Source organism: Phallusia mammillata, chromosome 1 (assembly GCF_965637545.1).
Source record: "Phallusia mammillata chromosome 1, kaPhaMamm4.hap1.1, whole genome shotgun sequence".
Classification (NCBI taxonomy): Eukaryota; Metazoa; Chordata; class Ascidiacea; order Phlebobranchia; family Ascidiidae; genus Phallusia; species Phallusia mammillata.
Genome location: NC_137252.1, coordinates 20,404,354 through 20,431,773, shown reverse-complemented (window position 1 = coordinate 20,431,773; position 27,420 = coordinate 20,404,354). Strand labels below are relative to the sequence as shown.

The following is a 27,420-nucleotide window of genomic DNA, read 5'->3' as shown; positions in this document are numbered from 1 at the left end:
GAGTTATCGACTTGAAAAGTTACAAGTTTTGACAAAAATGCTCAGTTTTTGCTGAAAATCACTTTTTGCACAGGGCGATACAGAAGTCCGATTGGGCTGTAACTTTGCATACGCGTTTTGCCAACGAGGCAAACATCACCTGCAAAGGGGCGTGAAATTCGGTTCAGCGGTTCGTGAGTTATCGACTTGAAAAGTTACAAGTTTTGACAAAAATGCTCAGTTTTTGCTGAAAATCACTTTTTGCACAGGGCGATACAGAAGTCCGATTGGGCTGTAACTTTGCATACGCGTTTTGCCAACGAGGCAAACATCACCTGCAAAGGGGCGTCAAATTCGGTTCAGCGGTTCGTGAGTTATCGACTTGAAAAGTTACAAGTTTTGACAAAAATGCTCAGTTTTGGCTGAAAATCACTTTTTGCACAGGGCGATACAGAAGTCCGATTGGGCTGTAACTTTGCATACGCGTTTTGCCAACGAGGCAAACATCACCTGCAAAGGGGCGTCAAATTCGGTTCAGCGGTTCGTGAGTTATCGACTTGAAAAGTTACAAGTTTTGACAAAAATGCTCAGTTTTGGCTGAAAATCACTTTTTGCACAGGGCGATACAGAAGTCCGATTGGGCTGTAACTTTGCATACGCGTTTTGCCAACGAGGCAAACATCACCTGCAAAGGGGCGTCAAATTCGGTTCAGCGGTTCGTGAGTTATCGACTTGAAAAGTTACAAGTTTTGACAAAAATGCTCAGTTTTGGCTGAAAATCACTTTTTGCACAGGGCGATACAGAAGTCCGATTGGGCTGTAACTTTGCATACGCGTTTTGCCAACGAGGCAAACATCACCTGCAAAGGGGCGTCAAATTCGGTTCAGCGGTTCGTGAGTTATCGACTTGAAAAGTTACAAGTTTTGACAAAAATGCTCAGTTTTGGCTGAAAATCACTTTTTGCACAGGGCGATACAGAAGTCCGATTGGGCTGTAACTTTGCATACGCGTTTTGCCAACGAGGCAAACATCACCTGCAAAGGGGCGTCAAATTCGGTTCAGCGGTTCGTGAGTTATCGACTTGAAAAGTTACAAGTTTTGACAAAAATGCTCAGTTTTGGCTGAAAATCACTTTTTGCACAGGGCGATACAGAAGTCCGATTGGGCTGTAACTTTGCATACGCGTTTTGCCAACGAGGCAAACATCACCTGCAAAGGGGCGTCAAATTCGGTTCAGCGGTTCGTGAGTTATCGACTTGAAAAGTTACAAGTTTTGACAAAAATGCTCAGTTTTGGCTGAAAATCACTTTTTGCACAGGGCGATACAGAAGTCCGATTGGGCTGTAACTTTGCATACGCGTTTTGCCAACGAGGCAAACATCACCTGCAAAGGGGCGTCAAATTCGGTTCAGCGGTTCGTGAGTTATCGACTTGAAAAGTTACAAGTTTTGACAAAAATGCTCAGTTTTGGCTGAAAATCACTTTTTGCACAGGGCGATACAGAAGTCCGATTGGGCTGTAACTTTGCATACGCGTTTTGCCAACGAGGCAAACATCACCTGCAAAGGGGCGTCAAATTCGGTTCAGCGGTTCGTGAGTTATCGACTTGAAAAGTTACAAGTTTTGACAAAAATGCTCAGTTTTGGCTGAAAATCACTTTTTGCACAGGGCGATACAGAAGTCCGATTGGGCTGTAACTTTGCATACGCGTTTTGCCAACGAGGCAAACATCACCTGCAAAGGGGCGTCAAATTCGGTTCAGCGGTTCGTGAGTTATCGACTTGAAAAGTTACAAGTTTTGACAAAAATGCTCAGTTTTGGCTGAAAATCACTTTTTGCACAGGGCGATACAGAAGTCCGATTGGGCTGTAACTTTGCATACGCGTTTTGCCAACGAGGCAAACATCACCTGCAAAGGGGCGTCAAATTCGGTTCAGCGGTTCGTGAGTTATCGACTTGAAAAGTTACAAGTTTTGACAAAAATGCTCAGTTTTGGCTGAAAATCACTTTTTGCACAGGGCGATACAGAAGTCCGATTGGGCTGTAACTTTGCATACGCGTTTTGCCAACGAGGCAAACATCACCTGCAAAGGGGCGTCAAATTCGGTTCAGCGGTTCGTGAGTTATCGACTTGAAAAGTTACAAGTTTTGACAAAAATGCTCAGTTTTGGCTGAAAATCACTTTTTGCACAGGGCGATACAGAAGTCCGATTGGGCTGTAACTTTGCATACGCGTTTTGCCAACGAGGCAAACATCACCTGCAAAGGGGCGTCAAATTCGGTTCAGCGGTTCGTGAGTTATCGACTTGAAAAGTTACAAGTTTTGACAAAAATGCTCAGTTTTGGCTGAAAATCACTTTTTGCACAGGGCGATACAGAAGTCCGATTGGGCTGTAACTTTGCATACGCGTTTTGCCAACGAGGCAAATATCACCTGCAAAGGGGCGTCAAATTCGGTTCAGCGGTTCGTGAGTTATCGACTTGAAAAGTTACAAGTTTTGACAAAAATGCTCAGTTTTGGCTGAAAATCACTTTTTGCACAGGGCGATACAGAAGTCCGATTGGGCTGTAACTTTGCATACGCGTTTTGCCAACGAGGCAAACATCACCTGCAAAGGGGCGTCAAATTCGGTTCAGCGGTTCGTGAGTTATCGACTTGAAAAGTTACAAGTTTTGACAAAAATGCTCAGTTTTGGCTGAAAATCACTTTTTGCACAGGGCGATACAGAAGTCCGATTGGGCTGTAACTTTGCATATGCGTTTTGCCAACGAGGCAAAGATCACCTGCAAAGGGGCGTCAAATTCGGTACAGTGGTTCGTGAGTTATCGACTTGAAAAGTTACAAGTTTTGACAAAAATGCTCAGTTTCTGCTGAAAATCACTTTTTGCACAGGGCGATACAGAAGTCCGATTGGGCTGTAACTTTGCATATGCGTTTTGCCAACGAGGCAAACATCACCTGCAAAGGGGCGTCAAATTCGGTTCAGCGGTTCGTGAGTTATCGACTTGAAAAGTTACAAGTTTTGACAAAAATGCTCAGTTTCTGCTGAAAATCACTTTTTGCACAGGGCGATACAGAAGTCCGATTGGGCTGTAACTTTGCATATGCGTTTTACCGACGAGGCAAAGATCACCTGCAAAGGGGCGTCAAATTCGGTTCAGCGGTTCGTGAGTTATCGACTTGAAAAGTTACAAGTTTTGACAAAAATGCTCAGTTTCTGCTGAAAATCACTTTTTGCACAGGGCGATACAGAAGTCCGATTGGGCTGTAACTTTGCATATGCGTTTTGCCGACGAGGCAAACATCACCTTCAAAGGGGCGTCAAATTCGGTTCAGCGGTTCGTGAGTTATCGACTTGAAAAGTTACAAGTTTTGACAAAAATGCTCAGTTTTGGCTGAAAATCACTTTTTGCACAGGGCGATACAGAAGTCCGATTGGGCTGTAACTTTGCATATGCGTTTTACCGACGAGGCAAAGATCACCTGCAAAGGGGCGTCAAATTCGGTTCAGCGGTTCGTGAGTTATCGACTTGAAAAGTTACAAGTTTTGACAAAAATGCTTAGTCTTTGCTGAAAATCACTTTTTGCACAGGGCGATACAGAAGTCCGATTGGGCTGTAACTTTGCATATGCGTTTTGCCAACGAGGCAAACATCACCTGCAAAGGGGCGTCAAATTCGGTTCAGCGGTTCGTGAGTTATCGACTTGAAAAGTTACAAGTTTTGACAAAAATGCTCAGTTTTTGCTGAAAATCACTTTTTGCACAGGGCGATACAGAAGTCCGATTGGGCTGTAACTTTGCATATGCGTTTTGCCAACGAGGCAAACATCACCTGCAAAGGGGCGTCAAATTCGGTTCAGCGGTTCGTGAGTTATCGACTTGAAAAGTTACAAGTTTTGACAAAAATGCTCAGTTTCTGCTGAAAATCACTTTTTGCACAGGGCGATACAGAAGTCCGATTGGGCTGTAACTTTGCATATGCGTTTTGCCAACGAGGCAAACATCACCTGCAAAGGGGCGTCAAATTCGGTTCAGCGGTTCGTGAGTTATCGACTTGAAAAGTTACAAGTTTTGACAAAAATGCTCAGTTTCTGCTGAAAATCACTTTTTGCACAGGGCGATACAGAAGTCCGATTGGGCTGTAACTTTGCATATGCGTTTTGCCAACGAGGCAAACATCACCTGCAAAGGGGCGTCAAATTCGGTTCAGCGGTTCGTGAGTTATCGACTTGAAAAGTTACAAGTTTTGACAAAAATGCTCAGTTTTGGCTGAAAATCACTTTTTGCACAGGGCGATACAGAAGTCCGATTGGGCTGTAACTTTGCATATGCGTTTTGCCAACGAGGCCAAGATCACCTGCAAAGGGGCGTCAAATTCGGTTCAGCGGTTCGTGAGTTATCGACTTGAAAAGTTACAAGTTTTGACAAAAATGCTCAGTTTCTGCTGAAAATCACTTTTTGCACAGGGCGATACAGAAGTCCGATTGGGCTGTAACTTTGCATATGCGTTTTGCCAACGAGGCAAACATCACCTGCAAAGGGGCGTCAAATTCGGTTCAGCGGTTCGTGAGTTATCGACTTGAAAAGTTACAAGTTTTGACAAAAATGCTCAGTTTCTGCTGAAAATCACTTTTTGCACAGGGCGATACAGAAGTCCGATTGGGCTGTAACTTTGCATATGCGTTTTACCGACGAGGCCAAGATCACCTGCAAAGGGGCGTCAAATTCGGTTCAGCGGTTCGTGAGTTATCGACTTGAAAAGTTACAAGTTTTGACAAAAATGCTCAGTTTCTGCTGAAAATCACTTTTTGCACAGGGCGATACAGAAGTCCGATTGGGCTGTAACTTTGCATATGCGTTTTGCCGACGAGGCAAACATCACCTTCAAAGGGGCGTCAAATTCGGTTCAGCGGTTCGTGAGTTATCGACTTGAAAAGTTACAAGTTTTGACAAAAATGCTCAGTTTTGGCTGAAAATCACTTTTTGCACAGGGCGATACAGAAGTCCGATTGGGCTGTAACTTTGCATATGCGTTTTACCGACGAGGCAAAGATCACCTGCAAAGGGGCGTCAAATTCGGTTCAGCGGTTCGTGAGTTATCGACTTGAAAAGTTACAAGTTTTGACAAAAATGCTTAGTCTTTGCTGAAAATCACTTTTTGCACAGGGCGATACAGAAGTCCGATTGGGCTGTAACTTTGCATATGCGTTTTGCCAACGAGGCAAACATCACCTGCAAAGGGGCGTCAAATTCGGTTCAGCGGTTCGTGAGTTATCGACTTGAAAAGTTACAAGTTTTGACAAAAATGCTCAGTTTTTGCTGAAAATCACTTTTTGCACAGGGCGATACAGAAGTCCGATTGGGCTGTAACTTTGCATATGCGTTTTGCCAACGAGGCAAACATCACCTGCAAAGGGGCGTCAAATTCGGTTCAGCGGTTCGTGAGTTATCGACTTGAAAAGTTACAAGTTTTGACAAAAATGCTCAGTTTCTGCTGAAAATCACTTTTTGCACAGGGCGATACAGAAGTCCGATTGGGCTGTAACTTTGCATATGCGTTTTGCCAACGAGGCAAACATCACCTGCAAAGGGGCGTCAAATTCGGTTCAGCGGTTCGTGAGTTATCGACTTGAAAAGTTACAAGTTTTGACAAAAATGCTCAGTTTCTGCTGAAAATCACTTTTTGCACAGGGCGATACAGAAGTCCGATTGGGCTGTAACTTTGCATATGCGTTTTGCCAACGAGGCAAACATCACCTGCAAAGGGGCGTCAAATTCGGTTCAGCGGTTCGTGAGTTATCGACTTGAAAAGTTACAAGTTTTGACAAAAATGCTCAGTTTTGGCTGAAAATCACTTTTTGCACAGGGCGATACAGAAGTCCGATTGGGCTGTAACTTTGCATATGCGTTTTGCCAACGAGGCCAAGATCACCTGCAAAGGGGCGTCAAATTCGGTTCAGCGGTTCGTGAGTTATCGACTTGAAAAGTTACAAGTTTTGACAAAAATGCTCAGTTTCTGCTGAAAATCACTTTTTGCACAGGGCGATACAGAAGTCCGATTGGGCTGTAACTTTGCATATGCGTTTTGCCAACGAGGCAAACATCACCTGCAAAGGGGCGTCAAATTCGGTTCAGCGGTTCGTGAGTTATCGACTTGAAAAGTTACAAGTTTTGACAAAAATGCTCAGTTTCTGCTGAAAATCACTTTTTGCACAGGGCGATACAGAAGTCCGATTGGGCTGTAACTTTGCATATGCGTTTTGCCAACGAGGCCAAGATCACCTGCAAAGGGGCGTCAAATTCGGTTCAGCGGTTCGTGAGTTATCGACTTGAAAAGTTACAAGTTTTGACAAAAATGCTCAGTTTCTGCTGAAAATCACTTTTTGCACAGGGCGATACAGAAGTCCGATTGGGCTGTAACTTTGCATATGCGTTTTGCCAACGAGGCAAACATCACCTGCAAAGGGGCGTCAAATTCGGTTCAGCGGTTCGTGAGTTATCGACTTGAAAAGTTACAAGTTTTGACAAAAATGCTCAGTTTCTGCTGAAAATCACTTTTTGCACAGGGCGATACAGAAGTCCGATTGGGCTGTAACTTTGCATATGCGTTTTGCCAACGAGGCAAACATCACCTGCAAAGGGGCGTCAAATTCGGTTCAGCGGTTCGTGAGTTATCGACTTGAAAAGTTACAAGTTTTGACAAAAATGCTCAGTTTTTGCTGAAAATCACTTTTTGCACAGGGCGATACAGAAGTCCGATTGGGCTGTAACTTTGCACATGCGTTTTGCCAACGAGGCAAACATCACCTGCAAAGGGGCGTCAAATTCGGTTCAGCGGTTCGTGAGTTATCGACTTGAAAAGTTACAAGTTTTGAAAAAAATGCTCAGTTTTTGCTGAAAATCACTTTTTGCACAGGGCGATACAGAAGTCCGATTGGGCTGTAACTTTGCATATGCGTTTTGCCAACGAGGCCAAGATCACCTGCAAAGGGGCGTCAAATTCGGTTCAGCGGTTCGTGAGTTATCGACTTGAAAAGTTACAAGTTTTGACAAAAATGCTCAGTTTCTGCTGAAAATCACTTTTTGCACAGGGCGATACAGAAGTCCGATTGGGCTGTAACTTTGCATATGCGTTTTGCCAACGAGGCAAACATCACCTGCAAAGGGGCGTCAAATTCGGTTCAGCGGTTCGTGAGTTATCGACTTGAAAAGTTACAAGTTTTGACAAAAATGCTCAGTTTCTGCTGAAAATCACTTTTTGCACAGGGCGATACAGAAGTCCGATTGGGCTGTAACTTTGCATATGCGTTTTGCCAACGAGGCAAACATCACCTGCAAAGGGGCGTCAAATTCGGTTCAGTGGTTCGTGAGTTATCGACTTGAAAAGTTACAAGTTTTGACAAAAATGATCAGTTTCTGCTGAAAATCACTTTTTGCACAGGGCGATACAGAAGTCCGATTGGGCTGTAACTTTGCATATGCGTTTTGCCAACGAGGCAAACATCACCTGCAAAGGGGCGTCAAATTCGATTTAGCGGTTCGTGAGTTATCGACTTGAAAAGTTACAAGTTTTGACAAAAATGCTCAGTTTTTGCTGAAAATCACTTTTTGCACAGGGCGATACAGAAGTCCGATTGGGCTGTAACTTTGCATATGCGTTTTGCCAACGAGGCAAACATTTGGTGTGTGCCATGGTTTTTGTGTTCTGACTTTGGTGTGTGTCATGACTTTTGTGTTCTGATTTTGGTGTGTGTCATGACTTTTGTGTTCTGAGTTTGGTGTGTGTCATGGTTTTTGTGTTCTGACTTTGGGGTGTGTCACAGGTTTTGCGTGTGTCACGACTTTTGTGTTCTGACTTTGGGGTGTGTCACAGGTTTTGCTTGTGTCACAGGTTTTGCGTGTGTCACGACTTTTGTGTTCTGACTTTGGTGTGTGTTATGGTTTTTGTGTTCTGACTTTGGGGTGTGTCACAGGTTTTGTGTGTGTCACGACTTTTGTGTTCTGACTTTGGTGTGTGTCACGACTTTTGTGTTCTGACTTTGGGGTGTGTCACAGCTTTTGCGTGTGTCGTGAGTTTTGTGTTTTGCACTTTTGGGCCACCGTATTTTTGTGAAACTCGGTTCCAATGCTTTCAAACAGCTGGTGGGTTTTTCCCGAATATGAGAAGCGGGAAAAATGGGAACCTATTCTGGCGGATGTTTCAATTAGTTTACTATCGTACTTACTAGTTACATTGGTTAATGACTTCACAAAAAATTGAAATTCCCTGTTTTTAACAACTACAAAAAATTGGATGCGAAGCCTTTCCCGCAATATTGCAATAAGATCAAAATCAACCATATAGGAACAATACCAAATTACAAATTAGCGAATGGTTCTCTGGGAAACTTTCACAAGACATACTATGCAGCGGATTCGTAACAGAGTAGTGTTAATTTTAATTGTATTAATTGTAGTGTGTTCCCTTTACTATGCTTTTTGTTGAAGGATTTATGTGTGTTTTGAACTAATTCGTGATTCCATTTTCACCTAAACTTTCAAGATAAATGTTTAAAAAGTTACAAGTCCAACTTGTTTTTCTGAATACGTATTTGGTAAGTTTTCATGTTTTAGTTTATTGACCTAGTAGCAGTACAAAGATTCCAGCTCTGAATTATGATTGTGCTGTTTACTCGTTTGCTGACATTATTGATAATAATTTGTGTTTTTTATGATGCTTCTTTATCTTTTTTTTATTGTAACCCCAAAGACTAAATTGTAATTAAAATAAATTAAAAACCACAATTACTTTTTTGTCCTAGAATGTCGACATTACCTGGCAACCCTGGTGCCAGGTTGCTTCTCATTTTTTGGTCTTGTTATAAACAGGGCTAATGAAGTCAGAGACGTAAAATTTCGATGACGTTATTATGTGAACTTATTAACTATATTGTGACCTTATCTTTGATGGGAAGATTAAGTCAAGTGACTGTAGACCACAATTTTGGGAAAAATTTTCACAATTTTGAGGAAAATGATAAATAATCATGTAAAATTGCTGACGGCTGCGGTAATAGGTGCAAGTATTTTCCCCAGGGTCTTGCAAAGTGAGGGATCTCGAAAATTTTCATGCGGTCGCAGAAACGAGTTTGTGCAGCCATAAACATATCATTACAATAATGTCTTGGCAGCCGTGACGTAATTGAAATTCCTTTGGCAAAAATTTTGATTTTCATGCTCTAATCAGACTTTGTGTTGCTAAAAAGAGTATTACTAGCCTGGCAGCCGTTTGCGTCCGATTTTTGTAGGCCTATTGTGTGCAAACAATGCGAAAAAACAGGCACCAAAAGCGTCACAATATATATAGATTATGACGTAATAAACAGATAAAACTGATGTTCATACGATGCAGCTCAATCTTTGTATCAAGTTGGAAATTAATATGTGCTTTTGTGGCGTCAATAGATGGTATATATCTTTGTATCTGTAATTTTTGGTGATACCAGGTTTTGAAGCAAGTACCGAGTATATACCTTCGATACCGAGTACTTAAGTGTAGTGTTGTACTTTGTATATCACTGGCTAATTTATCTGCCATGGTCGGGGTACAGGCGTGCACACACACATGCCGAATACGTGATAGAGAAAAATATATACGTAAACTGGCAGAACTTGTTTCCACTTTTGTGCTGTCTGAAGCAAATATTGGCGTAAAGTTGCCCGTATTTATATGGTGTAAATCGGCTTTCGGTACTCTCACGTTGGTATCGAAAACTGAGACAAAATATTTTGATACCGACACCCCTGATCTATAGTACCTGTGTGTTGATAGAAATTGTACTGGGTGACGTACCAAGAGTAATCTATATTTCCATTTATTACACATATCGTCAAAATGTATGCGATTATATGGATTATTGCAATTAACAGTATGTTAAACTTCCTAAATCTGTGACAAGCTTTAACAACAAAAGTATTTTTCATATACAGACAAAGCTTGGCTGTTACTGGCAAATAAGTAGGACCTTGCCAAAAGCAAAAGCATTTGTAAGCAACACAGCTAGCTACTGATTTGTCTGGAAGCAGTGATTACAATTTTGTTATTATTAAGTAAAATTTGTAGAAGCGAAAATAGTGTTACATGGAGAGATCAATGCCCTAAATCTGTCAGTGGGACTTTATGCTCTTAATTCAACATTGCAACTTTAATGCGAGTTTAAAATAACCAAAAATGCTGAAGAGTCCATTGTTTATACAAAGGAGAAACAGTAAAGTTGGTAGTGTCTACCTTGATACTTTCAATTACACAGCCCAGGTGTTTGTTCAGAATAACACTTTGTCCTTTATCAGAAAGATTTGTGGATAGGAAATTCAGTTTTTTAGAAGTACATTGGAACCTGCAAGTATTGTATTAAAATCAACAATTTAGTTGATGGAAACAATCGTTTGAATTTGTAGTGTTTAACTCGAATTGTTTTTTAACGAATTTTAGGCAATGATTTAAAATCTTAGGCAAGTTTCTTAAGTAAACAAATTGAAATAAACCAACTTGTTTACCCAACAAGTAATGGACAACAGTTTGTGATTCTTTAAACTGTCCCAAAAAACTGAATTTCCTGTTTAACCGGATTGCAATCAACTGGTTTTGTCCATAGCAAACATCAGGTCAAATTTGTAAAGAAGATGTCAAAGCATAGAACTTTGCTAAACTACTTTCAAACTTTACCAAATACGAAGAAGTCACAAACATCTTTGCAACATGCAACTGGAAATGTCCACAGCAGTGCTACAAGACAAGAATCAAATCTTGGAATCCATAGTCTCAACAAGACCAGGTTGATATAACATTAACAAACTTTTATTAACAGCAAAAGATATGTTTTTGTTCTAATGCCTTTTGTTTTTATGCCCTTCATTATGACAGATGGATTAGTTTTCTCTGTTTTTCTGAAAAACAAAAATGTGAAATGTTGTTTTATCAAGAAACATGGTGCATGCTTAAAAAAGAACAATATAAAAAGCATAATATCACTATGGTCCACTTTCCTGAACGGGCACTTCTTGTTTGTGTAATTTTTTTCTCATACATATAATGTCTGATGCAGGTGTGTTCCTCCTGGTGGTCAAAAAAGAGTGTTTTTAACGTTTAAAATTGACGTATGTGTGTAGATGAAATTTGTCAAAGGAAGTTTGTCAGTTTGTCACGAGTTGTCTGTCTAGACCAGTGCTCTTCAACCGGGTATACTGTATACCCAAGTGTATACCGCATCAAAACTAGGGTATACGACTGAAAAAGGGTATACAAAGGGAATACAGCTGCGGTCAGTGTTATTAAAGGTCACTATTTTGTATGAAATGCAGGAAGGCACAACATCATCATTCATGACCTGTGAGACTGACCTGCTTGTTGTGAATATTATTGCGTCAGTTTGGGATTGTTGTGTCAACAATGTGAATTATGAAGCAATAAGCACCTACCTGTTACTTTCTGAGATTTTACTTATAACATTCCTGGAGTAACGGGTTGCGAAAACGAAATAGGATTTTTCGTACTGTTTGAGATGAAGTCAAATAAACAAAATTAACTGATTTTTTAAATGGTCGAATGGTAAATCCTTCCTAATAGTGCCTGATAGCGAATTTAATTTCTAGCTTGTTCCGTAGATTGAGTGGCTTCTGGGCTGATAATATTTTTTCCAGACCATCAAACTAGTTTTAAAATCCAAATACGTACCATGTTTTATTTACATCACGGCCGCCAGTACATGCATTTCAGTTTACATGTTCACGGCGACAAGTTATCTACTCCTGGTCTAGTATAACAATAATTCACGTGATCAGGCAAGTACTGTAACTATTAGTTGACTGTTTTACTTTATGTGCGCAATTAAAAATTACCGTGTGTAGGGTATACAAAGTTGCTTGAAAATTGCAAAAAGGTATACAACGGGGAAAAAGGTTGAAGAGCGGGTCTAGACTGCACTGCAGGACATGCAAAATGTCCTCGCCACGTCTAAAACTGTTCTCCCACTTTGCACACACAGCCAGCTTAAAGCCCGCAATCAGATTGCCCTCGGTTAGCCCCTGTGTAACTCGCTAAGCCCACACTCCACTCGCATAGACCTTGTTTGAAGAATGCCCCCAACCCCCACCACCCCGGGTCCACGGGGGTAGGGTCATGAGAAACATTTGCCAAGAGACATTTAGCGATTTTGCCATCATGGCGTAACCCCCTTCCTTTCGTAATGCACAGAATTTAAGGTGTGTTGCAATGTCTTGACTTTGGATATATCACGAGTGGTGAACAGCCGTAATCTTGATTAAATCGTCAATTTTCCACTTGATCTTTGTGCTCACATAGGGGCCACTGAGTACTACTACTACTTCCTACCATTTGATTGAAGCTGAATTGTTTGGCAAACTGCTTAAAAACTCTAATGATTTTGGAACTAAGTATGATTTGCTGTTACCTATTTTTGTGATTCATCATTTTACTTAATTTTACGACTGTAGCATATCGTTTAATGTGGGCACTGTCTGTGTTAAGGTACGCAGGATGTATGTCTTTTAATAATTATACAATTTTTCTGTTTTTTTTAAATCTCTATACTATCCCAATATGTCTGAGGGCAAAGTCAGCTTGTTGTTTTGGACTGCACCCTTAAGCTTTGACTGTAGACTACAGTGTAGCCTAAGCAATGCCCATTATTACATTTTGCTTTTTTTATACGTTGGTTTTGAATTGCACTTGCGGGCCACCATACAATGGCTCATAAACATAGGCATTGATTTTTTAGCATAAATTATCTTTCGTGGGGTGGCAAAATTTGCTCAAGTAGTTCCTTACATGATCAAACCACACTACGATACAGTTAAGGCATTTCGCGGATATGCAATCTTGCTTAACTTGCATGTAACACCTATGAAAGTTATGACACAAATCGTCCATCTAGTTGTGGAGTTATGATGTCACAATGCGTTAGTGATGTAATCCCAGCAGCGTCCTGGTTAGTGGCAGAAAAACTGTATCATGTGCTGGGTAGCGTTAATAATTCGTAAGAAGTAGTGTGATTAAAAAGGTAACATAACGCACAAAACGCAAACGTTTCTTGTGATACTTAAACAGAGATCTGTAAATAAATTTTACATGTTTAATTTTGCAAAAGTATCGAAACGACTTTGCAGTTTCGACACAAAATTTGCGCACATGGGTGGCCACTGCAATTATATTTCCTGCGCATGCAAATAAGACCCTCTATGTAACAATATAATCCCAAACTGCCAATTAACATCCAGAATACACAAAAAACGTAAAAATTGCCATTGTTGTGCTCATAAGTCTTGTTCAGACTTGCTCTGGAGGAGCAAACTTGACGAAAATCACTGAAGCGAGTACCGCAAAATGGGTTTTTCCCACCCGTTGTTAAAAAAAGGGGATTCCGTGGAGCTTGCTTTGCACATGCTCGAAATATATGAATGAAAGAAACGCATATATATATATGTGTAATACACGAACATGAATGCAGCAAGGCAATTTCTGGGGTGGCAGCATAGGTATTTATGGGTCCCCTTCCCTGAAGGGGACACATTTTGATTTTACTCGATTTGTTTATTTGTTTTTCTTTATTTTTCTTCCCTGAAGTTTGTCCACCCTCTTTTGTCATGAAACGTTTGGTGGATTTGAATGAAACTTTTACAGATGGTAGACATAGTTATGCAGATGTGCCATCTGCTTCATTTGACTTGATAGCCCCAGTATTTGCCCCGCTAGCCCCAAAAATGTAAAACGTTTTAGTATGTTGCTGCGCACCACAAACGAAAAATTTCTGTTGTGTAATAAAGGCAACAGAATATATGGTACTTGTGTTTGTGCATTATTGGTTGGACATATTTGCACATGGCAACAGAGGGGTGTTAATAGCCTTATGATGTCAGAAGCATTAGCAAATGTTGCTTATAACACCTCTAGTGGTCAGAATTTTAAACATTGTCCGATTTGGTTAAAATTTTACATGTCTGTTCATTGGGTCATTGTGGTTTCATATTTTATACTTTTGGGTGTAGAACCCCATTAGTTTCCCCCTTAACCCCCTAAAATGGTTAAGTTTTTTAAACTGTGTCAGAATTAAATAAAATTTTGACAGTTTATAGAGTGTGCTATTTATAGTTGTCGATTGTTGTGTTCACTCCTGTGGCCCCAATATTTACCCCAATAGCCCCCTAAAATGGGTCAATTTTTTAAACAATGTCTGAATTAAATGAAATTTGGACAGCTTGTAGTGTGTGCCATTTATAGGTGTAGAATGTTGTGTTTCACCCTGTGGCCCCAACTGTTATCCCACTAGCCCTCCAAAATGGGTCAATTTTTTAAACAATGTCTGAATTGAATGAAATTTGGACAGCTTGTAGAGTGTGCGCATTTATAGGTGTCGATTGTTGTGTTCAACCTTGTAGCCCTATCATTTACCCCCCTACAATAGTGTGCAATTCGCCATTAATAGGAGCTGATTGTTGTGTGTAGCCCTTTTTCTCAGATGGGAAAAACCTTCAAAATTGTGTGAATGGAATAAAATTTAAATAGATCGCATATTTATTATGGGTCCCCTTCCCTGAAGGGGACACATATTGATTTTACTCCAATTGTTTTTGTTTTTTTTTGTTGATAACCCCAGTATTTACCCGCTAGCCCCCTAAAATGGGTTATTTTCTTCCCAAAGTTTGTTCGACTCGTTTTTCCATCAAATGTTAGATGGATTTGGATGAAATTTACACAGATGGTAGATATAGTTATGTAGATGTGCATCCCACTTTGTTTTTGTTGATAACCCCAGTATTTACCCCGCTAGCCCCCTAAAATGTTTTTTTTTTCCAAAGTTTGTCTGACTCGTTTTTCCATCAAATGTTTGATGGATGTGGCTGAAACTTATACAGATGGTAGATAAAGTTATGTAGATGTGCATCCCACTTTGTTTGTCCAAATAACCCTAGTATTTACCCCGCTACCCCCTAAAATGGGTGAGTTTGTAAACAGTGTCAAATTGGCTGAAATTTGGATAGCATATAGAGTATGAGACCATTTATAGATGTCGATTGGTGTGTTCAACCCTGTAGCCCCAACATTTACCCCACAAGCCCCCAAAGTGTAAAACGTATTTGTATGTTACTGGGCACCACAAATGAAAGATTTCTGTTGCTCAATAGTGCTACAAGGGCAAGCAGTTGTATGTTACTTGTTTGTGACTTTGTGGATTGCTTGGTGAACGTTTTTGCGCCATGGTAGTTAGGGGGTTGTTAACAGCCCTATGATGTCAGAAGCATTAACGGTTATTGCTCAAAAGACCTCTAGTGGTTGAAATTTTAAACATAGGCAGATTGGGCTGAATTTTTACAGTACTATTGATCGAGTCATTAAGGTTTCATATTTTTTTAGTCCAGTGTAAAACTCCATCATTAATTACCCTCTTAGCCCCCTAAAATGGGTAAGTTTATAAAACAGTGTCGGAATTGGTAAAAATTTGGGTAGCATGTGGACTATGGGTATCTCTTGAAATGCATTATCTACAACTTTGCCTGTGTGGGGACCCATGAGTTTATGCTTGCAGAAACAACTAAGGTTGTAAAAGACAGTGGATGGTATGGGACCCAATATAAAATAAGCGTAGGAAATATATCAATGTTCTAAAATAGGTTGTAGTGTATGTGCAAGGGCAATACGTGCTGAGCCAGGCCTGTCAAACTCGCGGCCCGCAGGCCGTTGAACAGTCAACAGCAATTGTAATATTTTGTCCGATTTTTATCTAATTATACTAAATTTTTCTTACTTTTCAAAGTTAAACCTATTATTTAAACAGACATTTACCGAAATTGAATTTATAGATACAAATTCATATGTTATGAATAGAAACGATAGTAATTAAAACTCCTTTGCCAAAACTTTTGATTTTCAAACTGCCCTAAACAGATTTTGTGTTACTGAAAAGAGTATTACCAGTGTTACTGAAAAGAGTATATCACTACCGATCACTGTGTTTTACCTTTAACCCTTTAACTGCTGAATTCTTTTTGACAAAAATTAATGTTTAGACATGCTCTTGCTCTTTAGGGTTTTATGCAAAATCGATAGAAGATAGGCAAAAACATTCTTTGGGAAAGTTGTTGGGTATAAAATTTTCTACAATTTCGAGATGAAAAATTTTTCGATGACATCATCACTTACGAAATGACGTCATTTCAATTCTATTTTTCCATAAAATTGCAGTTTATCGGTGTTTTTCGTTACAATTATTAGTTCCAAGTTGTTTTACAAACAATTCCTTACAAAACTTGATGTGTGTTTTTTCGATGACGTCATTAATTAGCTCATGACGTCATAATGATCAATTTTAGTTTCTTATTTTTCTGTAGTAAAGGATAAAATTAATGTTTTTGAGCGTAGGAAACTTGTTTTCAATAATAATTTTTGGCAATCTTGACAATTTACGGACTTATTCAAACGTTACTAAATATTAAATATACTAAATACCTGTACACACATAATTCATTTACAAGTGTTTGTACATGGGATGTTTATTATGTATCATTACACCACAACATGTGCAAGTTTGAAACACAGTTCACAGAAGTTAGCAGAAAAAACACAATTCCAAGCATTCCCAGGTACTTTGCACTGATTCTTCTGTATTTGTTGTCCATTCATGAGGCCAAATCCTCCTACCATTTGACAATGTAAATGCAGTTGAGGGCCAGATATAATCAAAATATTGGTCAGAAACCACACACTTCCCAAATCAAAATGCTTCTACAACAGTTGTTTTCTTGATAAATAACTGCTGTCACCACGAATAGTAAAGCTAAACTGACTGATACAGCAGTATATTCAAGCAAACCAAGGCAAATTTACTGCCCAAAACTACTCACTTTCAAGTCCAATTCAGCTGAACACACATCATATTGTAAACAAAGATCGCCACAACGCCCTTGCAGAGCCCTGACACAAACTCCAAACAGCTGTCTGTTAATCAACCAAGCGTAAAATAACAAAAAATGGCTGCAAACATAAATTAGAAAAAAACACGTTTTTTCTGAATTTTGACTTTCTCCTTAGTGTAATTAATTTTTTTCAAATACTAACATATCATTTTTTTCGAATAAATTGGAGCTAATATGCATAAGCTTTCAAACGCACCCCCAGTTGTAAAAAATATCCGCACTAATACGATTTTTATCGCTGTTTATCACGAGGCATGTGTCGGGGCGCATTTATGCGCCCGCCGCTGTTAAAGGGTTAACAACAAACTTTCTCATGGTTATCTCTTGAAATGCATTGTTTACAACTTTGCATGTGTGGGGACCCATGAGTTTCTGCTCGCAGAAACAACCAAGGTTACAAAAGGCAGTGGCTGATATGGGACCCAATATAAAATTTGAGTAGGAAATATATTAATGTTTCAAAATAGGTTAGTGTATATGCAAGGGCAATATGTGCTAAGCCACCCTTCTAGTTTATAATGGCTGCCACCCCAGAGATTTTTGGTGGGGAGGCACGCCACCCCTGCCACCCCGGGAATCGACGCCTATGCCCATAAAATAAAAGGCCTTCACTTTGCTAGCTATTACATTTATTCAGATATGGTGCTATTTGTTTTTGCCCGCAATAGTTCTTTGGGAGTGGGGTGATAAAAACCAAAAAAAAACTATGCCTTTTTTACCACACAATTGTTTTTCTTTTTCCCATAATTTTCATTTGTCATGTTGAAGTTAGTAAGGATTAAAGGGGAACTAATGCAGTTTGTGGTTACTCAATCAGTTTTTGGCAAAAAATCGGAACTTAATTGTATGAAGTTATTAGGTTATATCACTGGCCAGCAAGTGGGTGAGCTCCACTGAAATGTAGGCGCATATCAATATATAAAACAATTTGTACAAATTAAGACTGGTAAAAAAATACTAGGAATAATATAAACATTTCAAAATTAGTCATAGTGTGTGTATAATGACCATTAATATGTGCTAAGCTATCTGTCTGGCTTCTCTTAATTAGCCTATGACTGTTTGGTTCTACTAAACATTTTTTTAGTTTTGCAGCAACCAAGGTCAAGAATGAGTGCAGAGGTAAGAATGTGTAGATATGGTTCTTTACTTCTTTTTTCTGTCTAACACCGGTTTACTAATCTGTTTAGTCAGGAAATAGTGTAAACACTTTTTTATTTATTTAAACACATAACATAATAGGTAGTTGGTCTTTCACATGTTTGAACTTGGTTGGTCAGCGTTTACCCGACGTCCCTGAAAATATTTGATTTTAAAAGCAGCCTTGCTTTCCAAGAACCTGACTCAGGATTGTCATTTTTTGGTCTGTGCATCGCAAAGTGTTTTAAATCCGTTTGCATATGATAGTTGGATTCATCCTCTTTTTTTATACCCAATATCTTTTTATGGGTCCCCTTCCCTCACTTAGTTTTTCTTTTCTGGTGAAATTTGTTCATGCACTTTTGACATAAAATGAAACTTTCACAAATGTTGACATAGTCATGTAGATGTGCAATCATCTTCGTTTGACCTAATAACCCCAGCATAAAGAATGACCAGTTTGTTGCCTACCTCATATAGAATGGTTATTTAAGCAGAATACTTATTGCCAGGTTTCAACTTACAGCTCCAAACTTAATGACAGGTATCTTATAGTTTGCATTATTAGCAGCTTTGCACTGAGTTTCTGCTTGCAGAAACAAACAAAGATTGGAAAAACACTGGCTACTATGTGAACCAATATAAAATGAGTTTGGAGAACATATTAATGTTGATGCTTTATAAGACACAATGAACTAGGTAGTACTTTTTGCATATTAAACAAATAACAGGATTGCTGATTAAAACATTTGTCTGCATCTAATTGAAAGGTTAAGAATATTGCTAATTACTTGATCTTTGTTTGAAGTAGATTACAAATAGACATAACATGACTTGCTTGTTTACAGAAAAGAAATGTGTTAATCAACAACCAATAATCAAGGTAAGTTGGATATCCCCTTGACTTAATTACCCCCTCAAACATTTTACAAACTGATGTTTGGACATGCATAATAAACAACTGTAGATGAAATTCCTGATTGACTTAATCATTTGGTGACAATTACTAAGTAAACTACGCAACAGTGGTTCCCAACCAGTTTACACGATGGCATTCCTGGTGGTACGCAATATTTTTCGGCATTTTATCTATTCTGGGTTGAAGTATAATTTTGGGGTCGCAAAACATTATGGGTTCTTATGTCAGTCACAATAAATGGCATACATGCGTACATTTATTGTTAAATATCATTCTTGTGTATAGGCTATACCAGGGGTGCACAACCTGCGGCTGTGAACATGTTTGTTAGAATATATGTACTGGAGGCTGTGACATAAATAAAAACTCTTTTGCCAAATTTTTGATGTTTAAACTGCTCTAAACACATTTTGTGGAACTTAAAAGAGTATTACCAGCCTAGTAGCCATATGAGTAGTAGCCATATGCGCCAGAGACTTTTTTATGCCTATTGTGTGCAAACAATGCGAAAAAGCAGATACCACAAGCGTCACAATATAGATCAGCGGTTCCCAAACTGGGGTCCGCGGTCCCTTAGGGGTCCGTTAGGCAGTTTTGGGGGGACCGCGAAGCGGTTGAAGTAATTCTATAATCTTATTTGGAGTCAGTTTGTGCCACTAAATAAGTTTAAAATCAAAGTAGAATTGAGAATCGACTGTCTCCATTGCTAAACAATGGCCTTTATTGAATGAAAACTGTCAAAAATGCAATTGTTCGCGCACAATCGTAATGTTTTTGTCCTGTTTGTGATGTCACGTGCAGTCTTTGAATGATTACTTTGCGCAATTTTGCATAACTGGCTAAAATCCTGCAATCAACTTTCGTTTTATGAAATGCACATTTAGGCTTAAGGACCGCGAGCCCTCGAAATGATGGCAAAGGGACCGTTTTGAAAAAAATATGAAAAAGTTTGGGAACCACTGATATAGATTATGATTAGTGATGGGACAAGTACGCGGTAGCGATGGTATCGAACGATTTCAGTGGTATCGATACTCGGTATCGGAATATTTTGTCTCAGTTTTCGATACCAACGTGCGAGTACCGATGGCCGATTTACACCGTAAGAATACGGGCAACTTTTAGCCAACATTTGCTTCGGACAGCACAAAAGTGGAAAAAAGTTCCGCCAGGATACGTATATTTTTTTCGCTATCACGTGGTGATTGCATTTTTCGGCATGTGTGTGTGCATGCCTGTACCCCGACCACTGGCGTAGAGTGCGCGGCACCCCCGCCCTTGACCTTTGTATAACACGAAAATCGCATCTTTGGTCAAGTTACGTCGGTTTTAAAACGTGTTTCCAACTAAACAAATGCGCTTGAACTCATGCCATTGATCGAACAGACATCAGTGTTTCGCAATAGGCAGACATTTTAATGCACTGCAACGGCCTAAACTTGATCCAAATAAACCTCAGTTTAGGCGTATACAATACATGGTCGGCTATATTTAAAACATGGATCACCCGCCGTAACACATTATTTGAGAACTAAATCGTCATTAAAGTTGTTGATTCCGCAAATCGTCTTTTCTTTACATCAGACGTTATGAGACGCACAGCAAACGTCTAAACTACACGAAGAAATTGTGCCAAGTGACTATTTGCAAACAATGTGATAGAAACTATATAGGGATAGGCTAAATCCCGAAGGTATCGGTGTTTGGTCCCATACGGGTACAGATACTGCACATGATATAGGTATCGGCATCGGTGATCAAAAGTCGCACCCCCGGTATTTTTTAAAACTCTACAGTCTACACCTATGACCGCGACCATGGCAGATAAATTAGACAGTGATATACAACTAAGCACAACACTACACTTAAGTACTCGGTATCGAAGGTGTGGTACTCGTACTCGGTATCGGTACTCGCTTCAAAACCTGATATCGTCCCATCACTAATTATGATGCCATAAAAGCTAAGACTGTCAATCTGTGTATCAAGTTAGAAATTAATTTATGCTTTTTAGGTGCCATTAAGTGATATATATATATATTTATAAACGTGTTTCTTTACATCTGTAATTTTAAAACAAAATCATGGAGGCAAATGACGGCCGTTGGTGAAATAAAGATCTGTGATGGGGCCGTCATAGTGAAAAAGTTGTACACCCCTGGGCTTTACCCATCAAGGGGTCGCGTAGAAATTTCTGTTTTGAAATGGGTTCACAAAGGAAGAAAGTTTGAGTAGCCCTGATCTAAACCACCATTTGCATGTCACTGCATTTTTGCACACTAGTCGCTTATTCTGACAAAAAAACGTTCATTACTTAAAACACCGGGATGCTATGCTGGTGTAAAGTTAGGATGCCAGTAAGTTTTTGAAAACAAAACTTTTTGTCTCCCAATTGTTTTATCATAACTACAACAGAAGCGATGATGTGCTCACCATTAAGCTTAAACTAATTTCCAGTGAATTGTGGTGTCTGCAAGTGCTAAAAGCGCATTGAATATGTTGATTTTGAAATAACTTTCGTACAATGCCAAAGCTAAAACTTGACTTACAAAATATTGTGTCACATGATGTTTTGCCTCGCATTAATCAGCTAATGGAAAGCAAACAGTTATAGATTGTGCATTAAGGTGCTAAGCTCTTCATTGCAGTATATTTTTTTAGATTGTGTATGTAACGGTTGTCTGTATCAAAACCTTGTTCCTAAGCATGGTTGGTATGCAGTGACGATAGTGAACTCTAAAGTGGTCGCAACAGAAAGGTTGGGTATAACTGCTATACAAGAAGAATGAAAAAGCTTTTTTTTCATTTGAGTGTGCCGAAATTGTAATCCTCAAACTTTGGATTTTTTTAGGACAACAACTCCGATTGTTTTCACTTTTTTTATGTTCATGTAAGAACACATGGACAATGCAAGTAGCCATGAAATAAATTTAAACACCCAGTAGGACACAAACCGGGGGATGCAAACAGAATTCCAACAGATATGAATGTTTATTAGTTTGTTATCTTTACAGCTTGTTGTATTGTTTTAATTGTGAGGAAAAAAGCACAAGTAGATTTTACTTTTTAATGAGGACTTTACCACCAATTTGTAATGACAGTTTAACCACAAACTTTCCTGCTTTGGAAATCATTGGCGAATCTGAAAGTCATTTACTAATACAAATCTAAAAGACACTAAAAATAAATTGATTAGCCTTTTTGCTTTCCACTGTAATTTGTAGACAAAACGGAGGCGAATTGTTGATAGTGATGAAGAACAGGATCCCGTTGCAGATAATAAAAGCAATCAAAATATATTGCTATTGAAAAGTGAGGTAATATTATTAATATCAAGCAAATATTTTTGTCCTGGCATAAACTTTGAACCAACTTGTTTATTTCTGTTTTATACTGTAAAAATATGTTTTTGTATGTCTGTATTAAAGATCTGCACTTTATAATGTTGCTTTTCTGTTGAATTTTTTTAGATATTTATTTAAAGTTAAAAAATGTTTTGTTTTACCCAGGCAAAAAAACGAAAAATAGTTTACGCTGCCAATGATAATGATGTTGATGATAATAAAGGTGCGTCTCATTGCTCTGTGAAATCTGAAAGAAAGGTGAGATATGCAACAAATGGATTACCACATGAAAAAATTGAGCTGTGTATTTGATCATAATGGCAGCAAACAACAATGTGTTTTGTTGATATGAATGTCTCCATGTATGTATAGTTAATTGCTGATGAAATTTGCTTAACCTTTTGTCCACATTTAATGAAATTTGGATTACAGACGAAACCAGTTAATCGCATACCGGTTTATTGCATAATCGGTTTAATTGCATCCTAATTAAAATTTCCAAACCGCCGCCCATTGTTTGTTAGGAAAATCGTCCGGTTAATCGCATACCGGTTTATTGCATAAACTGATAATCACATCGATTTTCAAGGAAATATGCAATTAATCGATTGATGATACTATTCCACTAAACCGCTAGACACAGAATAGCTGCGCGACGTTTGATTGACTAAGTGTATTTGCTCTTGAATAAATTACATGCAAATATTTCCGGAACCCCATCCTTTTGAAAAGTTATTAGGAGATTAAATCAGCGTACCGTTTACCGCTGTGCGATAACAAGGAGTCATTATCTCAAAGCCGTGCACATTGATCCTGTTTTGTTTGCTTATCTAATCGCCAGTAGCGATATAACAAGCCTTTCAATGAAGAGTTCAACATGTTAAAATTTCGAAACTCGTGTTCCAGCAAAGACGCTGATTGTAAAAGTGCGAACTGCACCAAATTCGAAGTATAAAACTGTATCGAGATTTGATCAACGTTAAAAAAACAAATGGTTAAAAAAAGTTTGCTGTTGTGTTGTTCATGACCCACCAAACACGTAATGATTGTCACAAATGTTAGATCGCAAGTAATTATGGGTCCCCTTCCCTTAAGGTGACGTGTATTGATTTCACTCTGTTTTTTTTCTGTTTCTTCTTTTTTTGTTTTGTTTTTTTTCGGTAAAGTTTGTCCATGCACTTTTGGCATTGAATCTTTGGTGGATTTGAATAAAACTGTCACAGGTAGTAGATGTGCCATCTGCTTCGTTTGACTCCTAATATTTACCCCGCTAGCCCCAAAATGTAAAACATTTCTGTATGTTTTGACACTGTTTAAACATTCACCCATTTTAGGGGACTAGTGGGGTAAATGTTGAAACTATAGGGTGAAACTTAACAACTGACACCTAAAAAAAGCATAACCTACTAACTGTCCAAATTTCATCCAATTTCGACATTGTTTACAAATTTCACCTATTTTAGGGGTTAACCCTTTAACTGCCGAATTTGTTTTGACAAAAAAGGATGTTTCGATATGCTCTTGCTCTTTTAGGTTTTATGCAAAATCGATAGAAGATAGGCCAAAACTTTCTCTGGGAAAGTTGTTGGGTATATAATTTTCTACAATTTAAAGATAAAAAAATTTTCGATGACGTCATCACCTATGAAATGACATCATTTTAATTTTATTTTTTTACGAAATTGCAGTTTATCGATGTTTTTCGTTACAATTATTAGTTCCAAGTTGTTTGACAAACAGTTCCTTACAAAACTTGATGTGTGTTTTTTCGATGACGTCATTAATTAGCTCATGACGTCATAATGATCAATTTTATTTTTTTATTTTACAGTATTAAATGATAAAATTATTGTTTTTGAGGGTATGGAACTTGTTTTCAAAAACATTTATTGGGAAATTTGACATTTCACTGACTTATTATAATGTTTACCAAATAACTGTGCACACATAATGCATTCACAAGTCTTTTTACATGGAATTTTTATTATGTATCATTACATCACAACATGAAACAATTGGAAACGCAGTTCATAGAAGTTAGCAGAAAAACACATTTCCAAGCCTTCCCAAGATACTTTGCACTGATTCTTCTGTATTTGTTGTCCATTCGTGAGGCCAAATCTCCTCATCATTTGACAAATGTAAATGCATATGTGGGCCAGATACAATCAAAATATAGGTCAACAAGCACCAACTTCCAAAGTCAAACTGCTTCTACAACAGTTGTTTTCTTGATAAATAACTGCTGTCACCACTAATAATAAAGCTAAACTGACTGATACAGCAGTATATTCAAGCAAATCAAGGCAATTTTACAACCCCTAACTACCCACTTTCAAGCCCAATTCAGCTGAACACATCTCAAATTGTAAACAAAGATCGCCGCAACACGCGTGCAAAGCCCTGACACAAACTCCAAACAGCTGTCTGTGAATCAACCAAGCGTAAAATATCAAAAAACGTTTCAAAAACAAAAATTTGAAAAAAAGTTTTTTTCTGAATTTTCACTTTCTCCTTAATGTAATTAATTTTTTTCAAATACTAACATATCATTTTTTTCAAATAAATTGAAGCTAATATGCATAAACTTTCCAACGCACCCCAGTTGGAAAAAAAATCGCACTAATATGATTTTTATCGCTGTTAACAACGAGGCATGTGTCGGGGCGCATTTATGCGCCCCTGGCAGTTAAAGGGTTAAAGAGCTAAATGATAGGGCTACAGGGTAAAACACAGCAATCCACAACAATAAATGACACATTCTACAAGCTATACAAGTTTCAGCCAATTCCGACACTGTTTAAAAAACTCACCCATTTTAGGGGGCTAGATGGGTTAATATTGGGGCTATGTGGTTAAACACAACACACAGCTGCTATAAGTGACAGATTCTGCAAGCTGTCCAAATTTCATTTAATTCAGACACTAACCCATTTTAGGGGGTTAGTGGGGTAACTGATTGGTTCTACACCTAAAAGTACAAAATATGAAACCACAATGCCCCAATGAACAGTCCTGTAAAAAAAGAATAAAGAAAATGTGTATGTTGCTTCTGTTTCTTCAACACACTTGGGCGATTGCACCATAGCCACGACTGTTAGAAAGCATGATGCCATGTTCTGCACTGAGAGTAAAATTTCTAGTTTGGTCTTAAGAGTACTTCTTTTTAATATTGGCAACAAAATAGAGAAAATACTGCTCCGTGGCTGTAGTTAAGCGTCACTACAACTTTGTTTTACCTGGGAAAGTGAAAATGAGCGCTTATGTTAACGGGAGCGCTTATGTTAATTTAAATAGCAACCGGATTATCGCATAATCCGATTAATCGCAGTAAATGTCCTTGGCAAATCGATGATGCGATTACCCTGATTTTAAATAAAATCAAAAATACACATGCCCATATGACACACACACATGTTCCACACACATTAATACCTAAGCAATAAGGTAGTTTAAACCGGTTGTTTGAAATATTTAAGTTGACAATCTAATGATAAACACAAGTCACTTGTGGTTTGTTACACAAAGCAACAGTTGTTGCAATACCACTCGCCATTGTTATGTCTTTATGGTCCATCTTGATTTCACTCAGTATGTGTTTTTTTATCTTTTTCCTGCTGTAAAGTTTTCCATGGACTTTTGGCATCAAATGTTTGGTGGATTTGGATGAAATCTTTACAGATGGTAGATATAGTCATGTAGATCTGCTGACTGCTTCGCTTGTTTTGATAACCCCAGAATTTACCCTGCTAGCCCTAAAAGGCATGACAATCAAAACATTTCTGTGATGTATGAGTGTTATAAAGACAACAAGACATATGTTACTTGTGTTTGTAGATTGCTTGGTAGGCGCATGGTAGGTAGGGGGTTGTGAACAGCCTTATGCAGAATTTGCTATTTTTATGTGTTGATTGTTATATTTTGCCACTAGTACAACGTCTTTACTTTAAAGTAGAACATTTATTAGTACAAACTTCAAACAATGTCTGAAATAAATCAGATTTGAATAGTTTGTACTTTAGATTATTTAGGTCCAGTTCTGATCACTGTGTTTTACCTCATCACACCAAAGTTTCTCATGATTATCTTTTGACAGCATTATTTTCAACTTTGCTTGTGTAGGCAGAAACTACCAAGGTTACAAAAGACAGTGGCTAATATAGGACCCAATATGAAGTATATAAGTGTAGGGAATATATTAATGTTTCACAAAAGTTTGTAGCGTATCTGCCATGGCAAAATGAGCCAAAGCTACCCTTCCAGTTGTTAATTGTTTTAAATCAAAGACATTACATAAAATATGTGTTTGTTCGTTACTTTAAGTTGTCTTCAAATCAATTTAAGCATCACAATGTCACAAGCACGTATAAAACACTTTCTGTTGTTTCTGTACATCATGAATAGGGTAGCAGCTTCCACGTTGCTCCAGTAATGTTATATTTTATTCAAAAAACTTCTAGAAGAAGGAACAAACATGTATTTGAACAAATTTAAATTTGTGGCAATTAATGTTCATTTTCTGTTAAATGTTAAGTGATTTAAAATGGTCACAAATAATGTAAATAAACCATTTTTACAACTTATATATCGTTTTTAACTTACACTTTAACAACTAGAACAACTTATACTTAACTCCTCTGACTAATCGAAACTTTGCTAGATCTACATGCTTTATATCACTACATTTTTACTAAATATTAAGGGTCATAACCTAGATTGTCAACATGTTTAGTAGGGAATGGCAAAAGAAATGGCATGTTTCTAACACTTTCTACAACAAATATTTACAAAATCGATGCTTATGAAAGACTCTACCACAGAAGTCCCAAGGAAGTGATTTATTCATTCACAGTTGTGCCAGTTTAACGCATAGTGGGAGGTCCTGTACATCAAGCAGGAACAGCCATGTCACTGGGCAATCTTTTAGTGATTAGAAATAATTTTTTAAACAATACTTGGGTTATGTATTAATTAGGCAAAATGTTGTTTTCTAAATATAAATGTACACAAATATACACAAAATGACGTCATGAAAATACCAAAATCATTTCCTGTTGCCATGTAGGG

The 27,420-nt window shown here is 38.3% G+C and overlaps 1 protein-coding gene across 3 annotated transcripts in view; it reads left to right on the top strand.

Annotated features, from left to right (window-relative positions):
- The first annotated feature begins 10,457 nt into the window (after positions 1–10,457).
- LOC145223831 (DNA mismatch repair protein Msh6-like) overlaps positions 10,458–27,420 on the top strand; it is a 75,183-nt gene continuing 58,220 nt past the window's right edge. For all 3 annotated transcript variants that reach the window (XM_080090243.1, XM_080090238.1, XM_080090230.1), the window contains exons 1-5: positions 10,458–10,796; positions 18,038–18,072; positions 18,939–18,973; positions 22,234–22,326; positions 22,519–22,611. In XM_080090243.1, coding sequence (XP_079946369.1) covers positions 10,645–10,796; positions 18,038–18,072; positions 18,939–18,973; positions 22,234–22,326; positions 22,519–22,611 — 408 coding nt within the window. In that variant the 5' untranslated portion in view covers positions 10,458–10,644. The remainder of the gene's footprint in view (positions 10,797–18,037; positions 18,073–18,938; positions 18,974–22,233; positions 22,327–22,518; positions 22,612–27,420) is intronic.